Genomic DNA, 19,406 nt, shown 5'->3' with positions numbered 1-19,406 from the left:
CTACACAGCCACAAAAAAGAAGGAAAATTTTACTCTTTGTGACAACATGAATGGACCTGGGGAGCATTATGCTAAGTGAAGCCAGTCAGAGGAAGACAAATATCACAGGATCTCATTTACATGTGGAATCTAATGAACACAATAAACTAGCAAACAAAATAGAAACAGACTCATAGATACAGAGAACAGACTGACAGCTCTCGGAGGGAGGGGGTGGGGCCTGGGGGAGAAAGGTGAAGGGTCAACCTCCCCAGCATCCTCTCCCACCATGTCCCCTGCCCCCCTTGCCCACTCAGCTCTGTCACACTTGTCTTGTGCTGCTTGCTGCCACTGCAGTCATCCTCAGCTGAGTGGTTCAGAAGCTACAAGAATATTCCTAGGAAACATTTCCAGAACTTCAACAGGGGATTTAATCTTGCTCTGTTAGAAATGATCCTAACCCAAGAATAAATGGAAACATTGAGTAATGCTCAAAACCTTTACCTCTAGAACTAATTAAATATTTACTAATACACGTTCTTAATTTGAACTTTAAGATATTTTAGGATTTTTTAAACGGTTCCTGTTGCATCACACCTTTCCCTAACTTTCCCCCTCTGCTACTAAGTTATTTCACGAAAGAATTTAGAGTTTCTTTAACCTTTCATTGCATTCACCACACAACTGGTGAGGCACATTCATATGACTCTCAGGTATGTTCTGTATTAAAATTTCAGTTCACTTCAGAAGGTGTCCCAGAGGGTATGAGCTTAATTGTGTTGTTTCCAACTACCACACGGCGATAAGAAATCAAATATCTCAGTACATAAGCCAAATAAATGAGTTGATATAATTTTCTTACACTTAATTTCTTGTTCGTGTAATATTCTGTGGCTTGAGAAAATGAGAAATCACTTTTTAAAAAAAGAATGATAAAAATTCTAATAATTTAGTTGTTCCATTTCAACTTTAAAAGCTATGGTCTTCCATGGAATTTTATCCTATTTTTCAGAGATAGAATTTGAATGATTACTATCTGTATATGAAACTTCTACTTGGGAGAACTGTCTGAGTTTTCCCTTCACCTGGACCTGACCTGCAGCACCCTGTTAAAGGCACCCTTCACCTGAGCATTCCTCAGGCTGTAGATGAGGGGGTTCAGCATGGGGTTAAAGAGACTGTAAAATAAGGATAGAATTTTATTCTTCTCCCCTCGTTGACTAGAGTCAGGGAGCATGTAAACCACCATGGCACAGCCAAAGAAGAGCCCGACCACACAGAGGTGGGAGGAGCAGGTGGAGAAGGCCTTCCTGCGGCCCTCCCCAGACTGGATCTTCAGGATGGCCCAGAGGATGTGTGTGTAGGAGACCACCACCAAGCAGAGGGGCCCGACTAAGACCAAGACAGAAGTAGCAAAGATGACCACTTTGTTAAGCCAGGTGTCACCACAGGCCAGCTTGAGGATAGAAAGGAGCTCACAGAAGAGCTGGTTTACTTCCCGAGACCTGCAGAAAGGCAGCCTTAGAAGGAGGAGCACATGTATAAGAGCCTGGAAAAATCCACATGACCAGCACATGGTGGCCAGGACTGTGCACACAGTCCAGCTCATGATGACAGTGTAATGGAGGGGGTGGCAGATGGCCACATACCGATCATAGGACATGGCCACCAAAATCAGGCATTCTGTAGAAGCAAGATTCAAATACAAAAACGTCTGCATGATGCATGGGACAAAGGAGATGGCTCTTTTCTGGGTCACTAAGTTTGCCAGCATCTGGGGCACATTGTTAGAAGCATAGGAGATGTCAATGATGGCCAGGTGGCAGAGGAAGAAGTACATGGGGGTGTGTAGTCTCTGGTCCAGACAGATGAGTGCAAAGATCATGCCATTTGCCAACAGACTGAAGGTGTAGAGCAGGGAGAAGACCCAGAAGAGGAGAACTTCCGTCTCTGCGCTGAGCTGGAATCCCAGCAGCACAAACTCTGTGCCCAATGACCAGTTCCCCTTCATTCCTTACAGAGACCTGGTCAGGAACTGAAGTGTGAAAAAGGTCAGGGCTGGAGAATCAATACAAAGTGGAGTTAATTTCAACATGATCTCAGGGAAAGGTTGTAACCTTATCACTCCTTGGAAGCTTTTCCTTCTCCCCCAAACTGGTTACCTGTTGTTAACTTTCTTATGAAATAAATTTAAACTTACAGAAAACAGTCAAGAATTATTCAAAGAACTCCAATATAACCATATGCCCCAATTTAACAAATTGTAGTATTCATTTCATATTTGCATTGTAATTCTTTTTCTCTATATTATTTTATATGGGTATTGCTTATTTCTGAAGCACTTGAGATTACAGTATAAATAGACATGATACCCATTTACCCTTAAATTCCTTTTTTTCAGTCACAAATGAAGACATTCAGTAATCACAATGATCAAAATCAGGCAATTTGATTTGACATGATTCTTTAATCTATAATACTCTCTACTCCCCTCACACAGGACTCAATTTAAAATGACATGTAATATTGAAGGTCATTCATCTTTAGTCTCCTTTCTTCTGAAATAGTTACCTGTCTGCCTTTGCCCTTCATGATCACGAATCTTGGAAGACTGTAGAGAAGTTCTTCACTTCCATGTTCTCCAAATGGAACTGCATGCAGCTCCTCATTTTTTAATCAGATTATTCATTTTCTGCAGGGAAATTAAGCATCTTCCATTGTGCTCCATGGGCAGGTGCATGAAACTCATTGTTCCTTTGCTGGTGACGTTCACTCAGATCGCCTGGTGAACATGGGGCCTCCTGAGTATCTCTATTATAGAATCATTATCTTTTTCCCTAATGTAATTTCTGGAGCATCCATTAAAGTTACTATATAATATTCTCTTCCTCATAGAGCTTCTCAGCCACTAATTTCAGTGCCTGTTGATTATGTTGCCTGACTTGATTGTCAGCAGTGATTATTTTGAAACATGGTGTTCTTACTCCATCACTGCTGGTACATTGATTGGTTGTCAATTTCCTCATAAGGAAAGGCTCTATCATCTACCTACCTATCTATCAATGATCTATATATCTTAATACTGCTGCATCTATCATCTTTCTATCAGTATGGGCTCACAAATTTTGTAATCAAGGGATTATAATTATTTCTTTTTATTTATTCATTCTTACCTATTGGAGATCTAAATTCACCAAGCTTGCTCTTTTGTTTTCTAACACATCTCCATAGTTATTGAGCACTTCCTCACTTCTGATGGCTGTTTCACACTTTTCTCTTACATTCCCCACTTCAGCCATGGGCACAGACACTTCTCCAAAAGGGCCTGATTACTTTACGGAATAATCATATTTGTAAACCAGTATCTTAAACTCAATAATTTATACTTTTATCATAATTTGTGCCATATTTCTGATGTCCTCTTTTAAAACATCAAGCATAAAATTTGCCAAGGAATACAAATTGTTCCTGGGATAACACATTTACATGTTTCTGAATGTTGAAAACAGCTTAACTGACTTCCCTATTTCACAAATTAGCATTAGCATTGAAGAAAATGGTCTTCACATTATTTAGTAGCTTGTTTGTAGGCAAAATATATATTTGTAACTCACACCTCTGTAATTATCAAATTTATATTATTCTCTTGTTTTATTCCTATTTAGGAAATCACAAAATCAAAGATTTTAAAGATTAAAGTTTAAGACTATGGGTCATTGAGTGACTACGGTGGTTCTTACCTTGTATGAGAGCATTTGACAACAAGTTTCAAAACATTCATAAAAAGACATTATGAAGCTCTATTTATAATGAAGACTAAACAGGTAATACCCTAAAAAACACAAATAAGCATTATTAATAATGAGTATATACAATTATACCATTTTGCTGTACATTTTTATAGGTATCATGAATTTAAATATATATATCAACCAATGTTTCTGGTTTACCTATTTCTTTCATTTAGAAACATATCAGAAACTATTTCTCATGTCAAAATATTTCTATGCAACATGCTGTGAACAGCTGCACACTACTTCCTTGAGTATAAGTATTTTATTTGGCCTATCATTAGGTTTATGCAATACAATGCTTCAGTGAGAAAATTTAAAACTCATGAATCCTTCCAGTAAATACTGAGATTTGAAAGTACTCATTGAACTCAGTCACACAGTTTATGTATCTGGGTTCAGCTATTGCTCTGTCTCTAGTCATCTAAAGATCAAACAACAAAATCCCAGCAGCACGGAGACTCAGCTCTGTCAGAAACCGCCCAGTGGGAAGGGTGTCTAACTGCACAGTCCTGACTCCCTTACCCCTGAATTCACCTCTGCTGTGCTATAGTCCTGCTTGGGGGGCTGCTCCGACCACGCTGGCAGCCAGGGGGCACTGGTTCTCCCCTCACACTCAGGTGACAGCCTGCTGGTCTTCACCTTCCTGCAGTTCACTCTTCTCTCAGGTGGATGGTAAATGCTCCAAGAGCTTAGAACAACCTGACTTCCAATGTCTGCAGCTATTTGGTCACCAGGCTGAAAATCCCCCTTATTCTTATTTGACCTGAGCTATTCACCCTCTTATTTGAAGGAACTGACACATTCTATGTGACATTATTTCATATCCTACCTCCTCCACCCGAGGTTCCACATGGTACATGGGAAAGAATCGACCCCAACAACACATTTGGATTTCCTCTTAGACGTCTTTACATCTACATCATGAACAACAAGAGACACAGATTTCTCATTAGTGTCTCATCTAGTGTTTTCTTCTCAATCTCAGGTTCTGCCTAGAGGAGAACCCCTGTTTTCTAGGTGAATGGCACCTGTAATTACATGACCCTTCACTGTGTCTGAACAGAGGAGAAGGCTCCTACCTGTGCAGGAATTACAAGTTAAACAATTCCTTTAACACATGACCATCACTTAACCCCTCTGCACCACACAGGCCTTACAGTGAGGATTCAGGGGAACAGACAGTGTGTTCCCAAGTAACTACGAGTTTTATCTGTAAGACCATGGATATAATTTTAGTTTGCACATTTTGTAAGGCTTATGAGCATTCTCAGACTGGTGCACACTCAAGTGAGTGTGCAAATGGGTCAAACACACCCATGTGCTGACACACTGGGCCGACCACTGCCCTCACTATTTTACCCCAATGGGTGTTGCAGGCACCACACCTTCCTCATCTGAACCATGACATCGTAGGTATAGCCAGTTACATGAGATGGAAAGGTGGCCGCCTGCTTGATCATCTCTGGGCCCCATGGAAGGGCTGGCTGTCAGACAGCCTGAAAACAGGGTCTTTCCACCCTTGGCAGTTAGGCTAGGTTCTTATGGGGGGCTCTTCAGATACAATATAAATGTACAGGCTTGGCCAATAACAACAGTTATAACAGTTAAATCCTCACTATAAAAGTATATGGGTAAACTTCAGGACATATCAAAGATAAAGGGAAATTCGGGTCAAATGTCACATATTTAAGCTGAGATGCACTCCCACCAAATAATGAACTTTTTATATTTATATGTCTTATATATCTTTATGTCTCATAACAATTAGTATAGTTCTAGATGAAACAGACACTGAGGAAATGTTTGTTAAATACATGATTGTCATTTTTAGTTAAAAAGTGTGTGTATGTTAAGCATTTTCAGTTCACCAGGATCTATTGACCAAGACTCGGTTTCTGCTTTATTAAAAAAGTACAGTGAGAATTTGATCCCTCGAAGAAACCGACATAATCCTAGATTTTCACTTACAAAAATAAGAGAAATTTGGGAAGGTTCTTTGTAAATATGCATTAAGTTTGTGACATTAATTTTTCCACAATTAAAGATACTGCTGTGTTATGGAAAGTGAGAGAAGCCACATCAGTATTGCCAAATGATACTCAATACAGTTGGACACAGTAGGTAATGTTGGAAACATATTTCATCTCTGAACGTGAAGAATAATAATTTTGTTGAATGTAACTCAATGTATTATTAATCAGTAGGAACATTTGTTTACTAACTTTTTAGTTTTGTGTCTCCATAAATGTATTAATGTTTTTAGATGTACTTATCATTGTGCTATTATTTCCATTACTGTAGTATCATTTTGCTATTGAAAAGTAAGCAACATGAAAATAAAATAGGAGACACATTAAATCTCTTAAGCAGGCACACACTGGAACAGAGCAGAAAACATCACGGTGAGAATAAAACACTAGTGACCCACATACAAAGGTTCGCGAGGTCGGCACAAGCAGCTCTTCACCTGGGTGGTCCTGTGACTCCGAGTTTCTTCAGCTCTGGAGCTGTGTCCCACTTCCCCAGCTCTGCCCAGGAGTCTCCCACTCATTGTGCCCTATTGGACGATAGTGGATATATTTACATCACACACTGTGATTTCCAATCTGACAACCATCACCATGAGCTGATCACCTGGGATAGTCAGGAAAGGAGTAACTTTATGGTTAACTTACATTTTAAATGGTTTCAGCAAAGAAATGATTTACTGTCATGCTTGCTGGAAGATTCTCTCCCAGGGAGAGAACTTGCCCTGGATGTCACCCTCTTCATTCAGACTAGGAAACACAGACCACCTCTAATCTGGCTCCTGGAATCCTTACTCAGAGCCAATGCCTGGCTACACAGCCCTGGCTGAGACAGCCTGCTGGCTCTGACCACCACTATGCAGGCACATTGGGAGGGGAGTGTGAGATACTCTGAGGGTGGTCAGGGCCCGGCACACAGCACAGGAGGCAGACAGTCCCTGAGGTGGGGAAGGAAGAAATCCAGGTGCCAGTTCCACTGACCTTCATTTCCTGGTTGGAGTCAGGAGGAAAGACCACCCAGCAATGCCAGTCTCGTGCACACAGCCACGGTGGTGTCGGCTGCTCTCCTGTGATTTCCAATCATACTACAGTAATGGGGGTGATACTACAGTTAGTTGGGGGTGTCTTCCCCCAACTAACTCACACTGAACATGACCTTCCAGCACAAATCAGTCTCTTCTGTGGGATTTTTTCATGAGCACCTACTCTGACCTGGAATAAACCCCACGGAGGAGAGAGATGCACCAGTGAACAGGGGCAGCACCCTGCCCTCTGCAGCTTCTGCAGGTGGAGACCCGGACACTGGAGGGGCCGCAGGTCATGCTGTGGGTCCTTCAGAGAAGCCCAGGGACACAGCTTCCATTGGAGAGTCAGAGGAACTAAAAACATTTTATAGTTTCAACTGAGAGTTCAGATCCCCACAAGGACCATAAGATATTCTCGCTAGTTCTCTTCTCCCTACAGGAAAAGAAAAACATTCTGAATTCCCTCTGGGGAGGAGAGTGAAGATCAAGTCTGACTGTCCCTGGGGGAAGAGCACTGGGGACCAGGCAGGGCGGCTGTTAGTGCTGTGCTGTTTCTACATGAACTTTCAGGAATCTCAGGGGCTTTAACCCTGAGACAGACACCACGAATGATGGCAGCCACGCTCTTGAAATAATTAGCATTATGAATGCCTGCTTCTCTACATGTTTTAGAGGGTGGGATTCTGTGGAACCTGTTGGGGTGACCCTGAGAGGGAACAGGCCCCACAAGGCAGGGCGGGTCCCTGTCTGCACTCAGGGACCATAGGTACAAATGAGGAAGGATTAGAACATCCAGGTGCAATAACTACTGAGTCCCTCTTATGTTTCAGAAAATGCGCCAAATACCTTACAGTGACCACACAGTTCAGTCTGATCATCATTTTCACTCTACAGATGTGGAGCTCAAAGTCTGAACACACTGTCTTGAGTCCTCTGAGTGTGACCCGGGGACCACAGGGAATCTCTGAGAACCTTTCCAAGGCTCTACCGGGTATGAACTGTTTTCACAACAATGCTCAGACACTTTGCCTTCTTCATCCTCACTCTCTCGAGAGTGCACAGGGGGGCTTTCTGGAGGCAACATGACATTTGATGAGGCAGCAGACAGAACACAGAAGATGTCAAGCCAACTGTTCTCCGCTCAACCAACTAAAGGATTTTCAGAACTTTAAAACACAGCTACTCTTTTCGCTATTGTCATGTTCTACACAACACAGTTTTCATCAAAATACATACTTTATGTTAACATATAGTGGCAATCATTCAGAATGAATCAAAAGCATATATTTCATAAGCTGTCACTTTTCATTTCTATGTGACACACACACCAACACACATAAACACATAAATAGAGTGTCTTTGGGGCCTTAGTGATTTTTCAGAGTTCAAGGGGGTCCTGCATGGAGTGACAGATGACCAGTCTGGGAAGGGCCAGAGCTGGAAGCAGGTGAGTCCTACCAGACGTCAACTGTGTTTCAGTTTCCTGTCCCTGCAGCAGATGAGCACAAACGTGTGAACGGCTTTCTACCAGCACCATGTGTCCTACTGTCTCTCGGTTCCAAAGGGCAGAGACCCGGTGGGCTCAGCTGCATTCTCGGTGTAGGACTTGCAGGTGGAGACCAAGTTTCAGGCCAGGTGTGCACCCCCATCTGTGGCCCTGCCTGTGGCCCCTCCACCTTCACTCTTCACTTCCCCCTCTGACTTCCTCCTCTTCCAGGGGTCAGGGGGACGTCTGCTCTGAAGAGGACCCCCTGACTGGGTTCAGCCCACCAGCCCACCCTCCCTGGTTTAGAATCGGTGGGAAACATCTTTTTTGAGCATTCCCAGAGCAGAGCTGGACTAGTTGACCAGGGAGCGGGTAACTTGGGAGGCCTTCTTCAGAATCCCGCCTGTCCGCGGAGTCTTTTCTTACCGGCTGTGCCCTGTCCCCAGTCCTTACATTGTGCATTGGTCCTCAGGGAGATGCCCACATCCCCACTGTCTTTGTTATCAGTGCACCTGCCTCCAGAACTCCCTTCCCAAATTTTCCCAGCAACTCTGAATCCCACCTCAGAACACAATTTCCATTCCTGTACCTCACTCTCAGGACAGGATTCCAATGTTTCAAGTGTCTTTTCATTTTCAATTTACATAAACTTACCTGAATGAGCAGTGTGTTGCACAGTCCCCCACCAGGCTGTAGAACTTTTCCAGCAAAATGTACGTCACTCCTGAGCATCTGGGTTTAAGGGGCATGTACACAACAGATGCAGTCACAGCTTATTTAGTATAAGGAACACGGCTCCAGCGTGGCTCTGTCCCACACCTTAAGGCCCTGGGATAACTCGGAGTGACAGGTGCATCCTGTGTAAAGCCATGACATACATTTCCATAGTTATGTGCTGACTTGAATGGTACCTGCTCCCCTTTGAGCTGTGTTATTCCTACCTGGTAATAACCTCTGCAGAAGTCTCAGGCACAGAAATGAGCAGATAGATAAATCACCACCTTCCTCGGGCTACATTCACCCCTTGTGCTACATTCTGAGGTGGTCTTAACTCGAACTTCCGATACTTTTGTCCTTCCAGATTGGTATTCCAAATGACTTACTTACGTGAGGCAGTTGGATCTTCCTAACCTGCTCATTCCAGGGAAGAGATCTTTTTCTACAGACTGTTCCTCCTCATCCAAAGGAAACTCAGCTTGTCCTGTGATGCCATGAGAGCCACCTGTCTCTCCCAAAGCCCTTTTGTTCTGTTTATGGGGATAATCCACCATGCTTGTTATTTCCATTGTATATCAATGGCATGAGTGCAGTTGCAAGGTTTGTTTTGTTACCCCACAAAAGATGGGTCCCCCATATTATTGCTAGAGAAGTGGTAGTCCTCCCTCAGTGTGACTTAGTCTGGGTGTACCACAAGGCCTCTTAGAAACTGCCTCCTGCACACAGGGCCCCTTCCCAGGAAGTTGGTACCTACCCTGTGAAGTCTATGTTTTCTTCCCATGTAACCCATTGTCTTCTTCTCTTCTATTCAATAACCTTCCACCCACAAAAATAAATATGTACCTGTGCCCAGCTCCCCAGGTGGTAGCTTTGTTCCATTAAAGCAGGGACGTTTCTTAGCATGTGATCATCAAGGTGCACAGTTACACCTTTGTCAGCCAGCCGAGAATTGAACAACACACAGTCCATTGTCCATGTGGATAATGGTTCCTGGAAGACTCTTCCCAAAAGAGAGCTGGTGAGTAGAAGCAAGCTAAAAAATAGGAGTTGAAAGTTACTGCGACCTAGCCAGAATTCCATCCAGTCACCAACAACTGATCCAGTTTATCATCCTGTCATGTGACCAAAATGTGTCCCTGCAAAGGCCACTCAGAACTGCATGCTTCCATTTGACCTTGTCAGCTTCCAAATGCAAGGTCGTTTGAGCAAACCTGTGACATCACCACTTTGTGCGTCTGGCATAACTGAGCTAAGAGACAGTACCATTCTGCAGGTGGGAGCCTTTCTGAGGCTCTGATGTAATGTTAGATTTCCTTACCTCCCTTTGTTTACCCTGAGCTACTCCTCTTCCTCCTTCCCACTTATCCCTGATTTTCACTCAGATTCTGTCCTTTGGAAGAGATATTAGACTGAGCCTGTGCTGTTACAGCTGGCAGTTGAGCAGGTGTCCTGATTTGCAGAGGGTGGGGTCACACAGGGGCAGGACTGATGGGCCACCTCAACCACCAGGCAACACAGCTGAGTCAATGGCACCCCAGTGTTGCAGGATGGGGTGAAAACAAAGTCAAACCAGGAGACATCAGGAATTCTGGCACAAATGTTTTCGGGTAGAGCTATAGTGTCTTGCTTAGGGATTAGCCCTGCTTCTGGGGCAGGGAAACAGGAAGTTGGGATAATGAGATGGAGAACTGCACAATGGTACCAGCATCTCTCACACCCCTTCCCTCAAGTATCTCCAGAAAAGTGGAGGCATCATGAGTATTCTACAGTATTAGAGAGACTTCCATACAACACGCTGAGTACAAGGACACTGAGGAACTACAACAGTAAACACAGAGCTCTCAGATGAACAAGCAAAACTACATGAAGCTGCCATCCCTAGGGAACAAGGGCACACAGCAGAGGCTGGGTGATTAGAATCCAGAAGGTCAGAGGAGTTGGGGTTCAGACTTGACCTTATGAGTAGATGGGGAGCCCCAGTGGCACTGTGGCCCCATCAGGGAATGATGAGCCTGGCTCTGGAAAGCTGAGTAACTAAGGCTGGGCAGGGGGCCTTCACTGCCACCACCAAGAGCTGTTGGGCAAGGCTGACAAGAGCAGTGGACAGACAGGAAGGAGCAAGGTCCTTTTTCCTGCTCCAGTCTCCCAATCTGTTTAGAGATTGCTACCGACGCAACATAACCAATTGGAAGCCACTAAAAGAAGTAATCTGCCCTGGGTGGTATTGCTCAGTAGGTTGGAGTGTCAGCCTATAAATTGAAAGTTTGGGGGTTGCAGACAATATAGAGCTGGGTTATGCGTTTGGTCCCAGTTGGCACACATACTGGAGGCAACCAATGGATGTTTTTCATGTTTATGTTTCTCTGCCTCTCTCCCTCCCCTCCCCTCTCTGTAATAAAACAAGAAACATGTCCTTGAGTGAGGATTAAAAAATAAAACTCAATAGTCCAAATGTCCCAGTTTGGTTAAGAAAAGTTATCAGCTGAATACCAGATGCAAAACTCTGAAATTTATCAATAAAGAACAACCTCCACATCATTCATCTTGAGAGTTCATTATGAAACAGACAAGAGAATTACTTAAAAACAATAATGAGAAGGTGAGGTGTAGATGTGATGCTCAAAGAGGTTTGCTGATTTCTTACTTTGAAGCCAATGTGCTAGGCAGGCACAGGCAGCACTGTGAGCCACAGGCCTGCCCTCTGAGGTCCAGTCTACACCACACTGACAGTGCAGATGCAGAGGAGAAGTGCTGCTCGTTAACAGTGGACGACCAGAGCGTAGGGGGACTCAGCAGTGACGGCGGCTCTGCAAAAGTTGCACATTGGTACTTTCTGGTGTGTGCACACATAACACACACTGATAATGGAACGTTCCTCCTAGACTGGTTAGGATGGGTGAATAAGACATTGCTTGCTGAGTGCTATCAATGTGTAGTGCACAGCACTGGGTGAGGGATCAACAAATACGGTAGCTGTTCTCATAAGAGCCCATCTGATCTTCACATTCAGTGAGCTCTGCTGCCCACAGGAGCTAAGAGCTGGGTGGCTTTTCAAAATGATCTTTTATGCTATAGTATTTAAAATAAATGCAGAGGTGAAATATGAGAGTTTTTCTTACATCTTACAACTTTAGTAGGTCAATTTATTTCTATGTTTTTATTTTCACATATATTTTGATTTCAGCAGAGTTGGTGCACAGGCTAGTACTGGTTAGATTATTTTGGGTGTAAACATAGTGATGTGACATCTTCAAACCCTTCTACAGCAGGAAACACAATTTGTAAAAGTTATAAACAGTCATCATCCTACCACCCTACAACCAACACTACACTAGTGTATGTTGTAGATTTTGCTATTTACTGCATTTATGTACCATAATTGCAGTTACAGAACATTTGTAATTATTGGTCAACATTTTCCCTTTAAATCCTATAATAACTTTCTTATGCATCTACAAAATCTACACAAACATTATTTTAATGACTGCATAAATAGCTCATTTAGTTAATGTGGAATAATTGATCACTTTATCATTTTGTTAAATATGAGTTTACAAATTTAATATTAAAGATAATTTTAGTGGGGAAAAAAGAGTCCCATTCACTAATTATTTCTCCACAAGAGCACACACTTCCTCTTGTGATCAAGACTCCTGTTCCCTCTCAGTGTGAGATGGAGAAAGACTCTGGAAGCAAGTGGCCACACTCACCTCAAAGTGGGTTACAAGGTACAGTTTATGGTAACACCTTCAGAGGTCACCTAGCTGTGTGGGACGCATCCCCAACCACTGTGTTTGAGAATTAGAAGGAATCAGTAAAAGTCAATCTGCCACCAAGGAAGAAGAGCCAGCCACACACACTTTACTAGTCACTTACAACAACTGGTACAATGACCTATGTCAAAATAAGCATTCTCACGAGGGAAATGACACAAACCTGGACCAACCAGGGTGAATGTGCTGGAGAAAGACACCGGAGAACATGTAAACAGTCTGTACATCTACATAATTTACAGCTCAACACTCAAAAGTTCCTGGGGACCATATACAGCCCGGATGGCTTCTCTGAGACCCAATGCCCAGCTCTGCCCTTTGATAGCTACTGGCTCAGCAGTTTGCCCCAATGTTGTAAACAGTGAGAATGGCTCCTACACCAAGGAGGTAAAATAATACGAGGCAACCTATTTAGCCCCTGCATTTGGACCAATAACCTCAGAAGGGAAAGCACCTGAAGGTCAGCCAGGGTCCTGCCTCTGGGAGGTCTGTGGTTGAAAACTGCACACCCTCTTCTTTCTTCCTGACTGAAAATAGAGCAGAACTCTCAGAAAAGGGGGTGTCAGTCTCCAATGGGCTCAACCTAGTTGGCAGTCCTGGGGTTTCACTGGAGAGTGCTTTGTGATGTGCAGTGTGTGGCCCCTGCCACCAGGAAGGAGACAGAGCAACTCTCTTCTCCTGCTTCTGCTGTTGCCCCTGCAGGACAGGCAGCCACAGAGCACTGCTCTAAGATGACGTCACTCATTACAGAACTGAGATGCTCTGTGCTGTTTGGATGTTGTACATCCCAGCACTGCCCTGGTCCCCAAACCTGGTCCATGTGAACCCGAGAGGAAGCACGATCAATGTGACAATGAGTAAGCTCCTGGGATTAACCTCGATATGTAAGCTTCTCCCCTCTGTAATCTGGGTCCCATGAGTTGCAGCAGAGGTGGATTGAAAGCACCCAGAAAAACCATCAGAGTCCAAGTGAGAACTCAAGGTGTTGATGTGCTGTAGACAGCAGGTTATGGAGGAAGCAGGGGGTGGCCTGGGAACTCCAAAGTATGGTCAAGGTGTCCCCATGAGGCTTATTAGAACATACCTAAGAAAGGGTTTTCCAGGACACAATACATTGGAGGTACCCTCCAATCCATACCCTGACATGGGAAGATTTAGAATCCGGCCCTTCCAGGGAGGGGAGAAAGGACACTCTCTAAGGTGGCTTCTCTCAAAGCTTCATGCCTCTTCTGGGACCGGGAGAGGATCTGATACGTATGACTCTGTCATATTTATTTGTACTCTGCTGCACTCTCATACTCAATGTAATGAAGTCAAAATGTTATTTTGGAAATCTCTTATCAATAAAGCCTGCAGTTTACAACTAATTTATTAATTACTGAGTGATTCCTTTCTTTCTAAGATCAGTATGTGAACTTAGAAAAACTGAGCAGTTAATTACGTTTTGGGAAAATATCCACCTGTGCTCTAACTTGACTGTTCCACGCTGATGAGAAACTCTTTCAGAAACTCCAAAAATGGTTTCTGATCTTATGAGAAATCTGATGCATACTGGGCAATCCATAAATATTGGCACCTGTCTTCTTCCCAGTTTGTTTGATGGTACAGGTGATCTGCAGAAAATCTGAAAACTGACACACAGGTGATGAAACTATTATCCAACTGATCCTATGAAAACAGTAGTTTAGGTCACAGTATGTCATCATTCTAGGTAGTCATCATCTGACCATCAGTTATAAAAAAATAGAAGATAATAAATAGAATATTAGGACTTCCACCAAGATGGAGGCATAGAAGGACACACTGTGCCTCTCACACAACCAAGTTTAAAAACAACAAAGTTATAGCAACAAAAACGCAGCCAAACCACAGAAAATTTAACTGCACAAAGTCTAACAACAACAAACCCTTCAGCCAAACTGGTAAGAGGGGCAGAGCCAGCAGCAGAGCAGGGTGGGGCAGGAAAGATCCACCTGAGACACCAGGGCTTGCAAGCCAGGCTCACCAGCAGCTGTGGGCGGATCCCAGGTGTGGAGTAGATGGCGGACCCACTGACAGCCCAAGGTGGCGGACCCACTGAGGGCTGACCACGGTCACATTCTCGTGCAATTAACTGGTGAAGGAGTCAGTGGTGAGACAGACCCTACAGGTCTCAGTAGCAGGAAGCAGCAGAGGGGACCGTTATTGTCCGTCTCTGACCCCGCCCCCACATAGAGGGTCACAAACCAGCAACCTGGGTAGCCCTGCTCTGATGAACACTTAAGGCTCTGCTCCTCATATGTAAGAAGCACAAACAGATCAAAACATGGCTCAAGAACAACTCAGAGCCCCAGAGCAAATAACTCTAAGTGAACAAGAAATAGCCAAACTTTCAGATGCACAGTTCAAAACACTAGTGATCAGGATGCTCACAGAACTGGTTGATTTTAGTCACAAATTAGAGGAACATATGAAGGCTAAACTAATTGAAATGAAGGAAAATGCACAGGAAACCAATAGTAATGGAAAGGAAACTGGGATGAAGTGGACCAGAAAGAGAAAAAAAATGACCAAAAAGAAAAGGATGAAAAAACAAGAGTTCAATAAATGAGGAGAGGCTTAGAAACCTTCAGGGCATCTTTAAACATTCCAACATCTGAATTATACAGTACCAAAAGGGGAAGAGGAACAGCCACAAGTGGAAAACTTATTTGAACAAATAATTAAGAAGAATTTTTCCAATCTGGCAAAGGAAATAGACTTCCAGGAAATCCAGGAAACTCAGAGAGTCCCAAAGAAGTTGGACCCAAGAAGGAACACACCAAGGCACATCATCATTACATTAGCCAAGATTAAAATGAAGGAGAGAATCCGAGAAGCAGCAAGAGATAAGGGGACAGTCACCTACAAAGGAGTTCCCATCAGACTGTCAGCAGATTTCTCAACAGACACCTTACAGGCAAGAAGGGGCTAGAAAGAAGTATTCCAAGTCAGGAAATCCAAAGACCTACATCCAAGATTGATCTATCCAGCAAAACTTTCATTTAGAATGGAAGGACAGATAAAGTGCTTCTCAGATAACATCAAATTCAAGGAGTTCATCATCACCAAGCCCTTATTATATGAAATGTTAAAGGGACTTATCTAAGAAAAAGAAGTTAAAAAAAGATGAACAGTGAAAGGACAGCAAACTCACAGTTATTAACAACCACACCAGAAACAAAAGCAAACTAAGAGGACAGCTAGATCAGGAACAGAACCATAGAAATGAAGACCACATGGAGGGTTAGCAACAGGGGAGTGGGAGGAGGAGAAGGGGGGAGAAGGTACAGAAAATAAGTAGTATAGATGGTAGGTAGAAAATAGACAGGGGGGAGGGAAGAATAGTAGGGGAAATATAGACTCTAAAGAACTTGAGACACATGGTCATAAACTGAAGGGGGGAATGGTAGGGGGGTGTGTAGGGTGGAGGGGAATGAAGTGGGGAAAGAGAAAAACTTTAATGGCATGATCAATAAAATATATTTAAAAAAATAAAAATAAAATATTAAGCTTAATGACACCAAACAAACTTTAACCTAGGGAAATGCATCATCTCAAAATGACATATTTTTATAGGATTATCAAGGTGACATTCCTCTAACTTCTAAAAGTGATCAGAGCCAAAAACACACATACACAAAACACAAATACACACAAAGGACATTGATACACACAACACAACCAGCTCTTAACTGCAATAAACACGTTCCCAGGTATGTATGTCATTCATCATTGGGCACTTCCTGTCATTACAGCTCTCATTTCAACCTGCACTTATAGCTCCCATGTGTCTGGTGAGGTCCTGTAGAATTCTGATTATATTTTCTATTTGTAAGCAGAATGAGTAAAAACCAACATGCTAATCATTTAAATGACTCCCAAATTAAATTACCTGAAAATTGGTTTTCAAGTCATTGCTTTTTTACCCATGAGGTAAACATTTAACTAAAGAAGAAATAGATATTCAGAAAGTCATGATAGGTGTATAGTTGATTAAAATAATTATAAATTGTTACCAAATGTATTTATGGAGTACTGTGTGATAAAAGTCTACAGTTTGATGTTTTCCTTTACATCTTGAAAAACCACAGAATAAAGAATTGACTATGGCTTATTGAGCAGAGCCCAAGATACAGACACTTCATGTGGTAGGTGCCTGGGTTCTGACTGTCAGAGCTATGACCGAGTGAGGGGAATGTATTTCCACAGTTTTGAGAAATACCCTTCAAAATCGTTCAATTACATTTTCTCTGATGCTGGCTTCCTGGGTTCATATTGTTATTTCTATGCATTTCTCAGATTTTTCTATCCTCACCTGAGAACATGTTTATTGGTTATAGAGAGAGTGGAAAGGAGGGGGGGACAGAGAGGAAGAGAAACATCCACTGGAGAGAGAAACATTGATAGGTTGCCTCTCACATGCACCTTGACTTGGGACTGGACCTGCAGTCTTTGCATGTGCCTTGAGTGGGAACTCAATCCATGACCTTTTGGTTCATGGGATGATGCTCCAGCCAAATGAGCCACCTGGTCAAGGTTTCTCAGATTTTTGGAAAGAGGAGTGGGACATTTTACTGGAAGAGCAGACCATAAAAGTCCTACAAGGAAACAGGCAGTAAAATTTTGGATATTTATCCTAGAAATATTTTTGCTGATATAACTCTTCAGGCAAGGGAAGCAAAAGAAAGACTAAACAAATGGAACTCTATCAAAGTGAAGAGTGTTTGCACAGCAAAAGAAACACTCAAGAAAACAAAAAGACCACCCACTGAATGGGACATGACATTTACCAAAAACATATTTCATAAGGCGCCAACAATGTGCAAAATCTATAGAAACTCAGACAGCTCAACACAAGTAAACCATCACTACAACTAAGAACTGGGCAGAGGACCCGAGTATACACTTCTCCAGATGGCCAACAGACATAAGAAAAGATGCTCAATGTCACTAACTGTTAGAGCAATGCAAATGAAAACCACAGGGTCAGTCACCTCACACCTGTCAGAATGGCCATCATCAATAAATAAACAAACAGCAAGTGCTGGGCAGGAAATGGAGAAAAGGGAACCCTCCTGCAGTGTTGGCGGGAACGCAGACTGGGAACGCAGCCGCTGTGGAAAACAGTATGGAGTATCCACAAAAAATCAAACATGGAACTGCCTTATGACCTAGCCAACTCACTTGTGGAAATATATCCAAAAAGGCTACAGCACTAATTTGAAAGCATATAAGGTCAGGCACAAATAGCATTATAAAATTTTATTACAGAACCACTTATTACAAAATCATAAGCATGTAATTCTGTAGCAGAATAATATCACACTCACACACCACGTGATATTTTAGGTGAAATGTTCAAACTAAAACTACAGATTATGACATCACATCATTACCCCTCCACCACACTTTTCCAAGAACCTCTATATGCACCTGATGTTCATTTCAATGCTGCTTACAATAGCCAAAAACTGGAAGCAGCCAGTGTCCAGCAGTGGATGGGGGGATAAAAAAACCATAGTACATTTACACCATGGAAAACTACACGGCCACAAAAAAGAAGAAAAATTTTACCCTTTGTGACAGAATGAATGGACTTGGAGAGCATTATGCTATGTGAAGCCAGTCAGAGAAAGACAAGCACCACAGGATCTCATTTACATGTGGAATCTAATGAACACAATAAACTAGCAAACAAAATAGAAACAGACTCATACATACAGAGAACAGACTGACAGCTGTCAGAGGGAGGGGGGTGGGGCCTGGGGAAGAAAGGTGAAGGGTCAACCTCCCCAGCATCCTCTCCCACCATGTCCCCTCCCCCCTTGCCCACTCAGCCATGTCACACTTGTCTCGTGCTGCTTGCTGCCACTGCAGTCATCCTCAGCTGAGTGGTTCAGAAGCTACAAGAATATTGGCGGGAACCATTTCAAGAACTTCAGCAGGGGATTTAATCTTGCTCTGTTAGAAGTGATCATAACCCAAGAATAAATGTAAAGTTTGAGTAATGCTCAAAACGTTTACCTCTAGAACCATTTAAATATTTACTAATACATGTCCTTCACTTGACCTTCAAGATATTTTAGGATATTTTACATAATTTCTTGTTGCACTACACCTTTCCCTAACTTTTCCCCTTTGCTACTAAATCATTTCATCAAGGAATTTAGAGTTTTTTAAGCTTTCATTGCATTCACCACACAACTGGTGAGGCACATTCATATAACTCTGAAGTATTATCTATATTAAAATTTCAGTTAACTTCAGAAGAAATCTCATAGGGCATTACTTTTACTGTGCTGTTTCCAACTACCTCAAAGTCAAATATCTAAGTACAGAGAAGTGTGTTGATACAATTTTCGCACATTTAGTATCTTCTCTGTATAATATTTCTGCCTTGAGAAATGAGAATTTACTTTTTTTAAAAAAAGAAAGACTAAAAATTCCAATAATTTAGTTGTACCATTTTAACTATAAAAGCTATGCTCTTCTATGGAAGTTCACCCTGTTTTCAGAGCTAGAAGTTGAACAATTACTATTTGTATATGAAACTTCTAATTCAGAGAACTCTGTGAGTTTTCCAT

At 42.6% G+C, this 19,406-nt stretch overlaps 1 protein-coding gene and 1 long non-coding RNA gene across 2 annotated transcripts; both read right to left on the bottom strand.

The window, feature by feature from the left end:
* Positions 1 to 1,060: 1,060 nt before the first annotated feature.
* On the bottom strand, positions 1,061 to 1,990 carry LOC128627058 (olfactory receptor 2A2-like). The gene has a single exon (XM_053663070.1). It carries the CDS (start codon positions 1,988 to 1,990, stop codon positions 1,061 to 1,063), a length of 930 nt encoding a protein of 309 aa, XP_053519045.1.
* Positions 1,991 to 2,568: 578 nt separating this feature from the next.
* LOC128627039 (uncharacterized) lies at positions 2,569 to 6,351 on the bottom strand. The gene is made up of 4 exons (XR_008391116.1): positions 6,241 to 6,351; positions 4,603 to 4,687; positions 3,720 to 3,811; positions 2,569 to 2,761 (listed from the first exon to the last, which is right to left on the bottom strand). It is a non-coding gene; the product is annotated as an uncharacterized LOC128627039 (long non-coding RNA).
* Between the last annotated feature and the right edge of the window lie 13,055 nt (positions 6,352 to 19,406).

The sequence above is a fragment of the Artibeus jamaicensis genome, unplaced genomic scaffold (genome assembly GCF_021234435.1).
Source record: "Artibeus jamaicensis isolate MK-2021 breed Jamaican fruit bat unplaced genomic scaffold, CSHL_Jam_final contig_1044, whole genome shotgun sequence".
Lineage (NCBI taxonomy): Eukaryota > Metazoa > Chordata > Mammalia > Chiroptera > Phyllostomidae > Artibeus > Artibeus jamaicensis.
The sequence above is the reverse complement of the archived record's forward strand: the minus strand, read 5'-3'. Positions and strand labels throughout refer to the sequence as shown.

Coding starts and splice junctions, on each gene's coding strand:
- LOC128627058 (XM_053663070.1), bottom strand. CDS start 1,990: ATGAAGGGGAACTGGTCATTGGGCACAGAGTTTGTGCTGCTGGGATTC.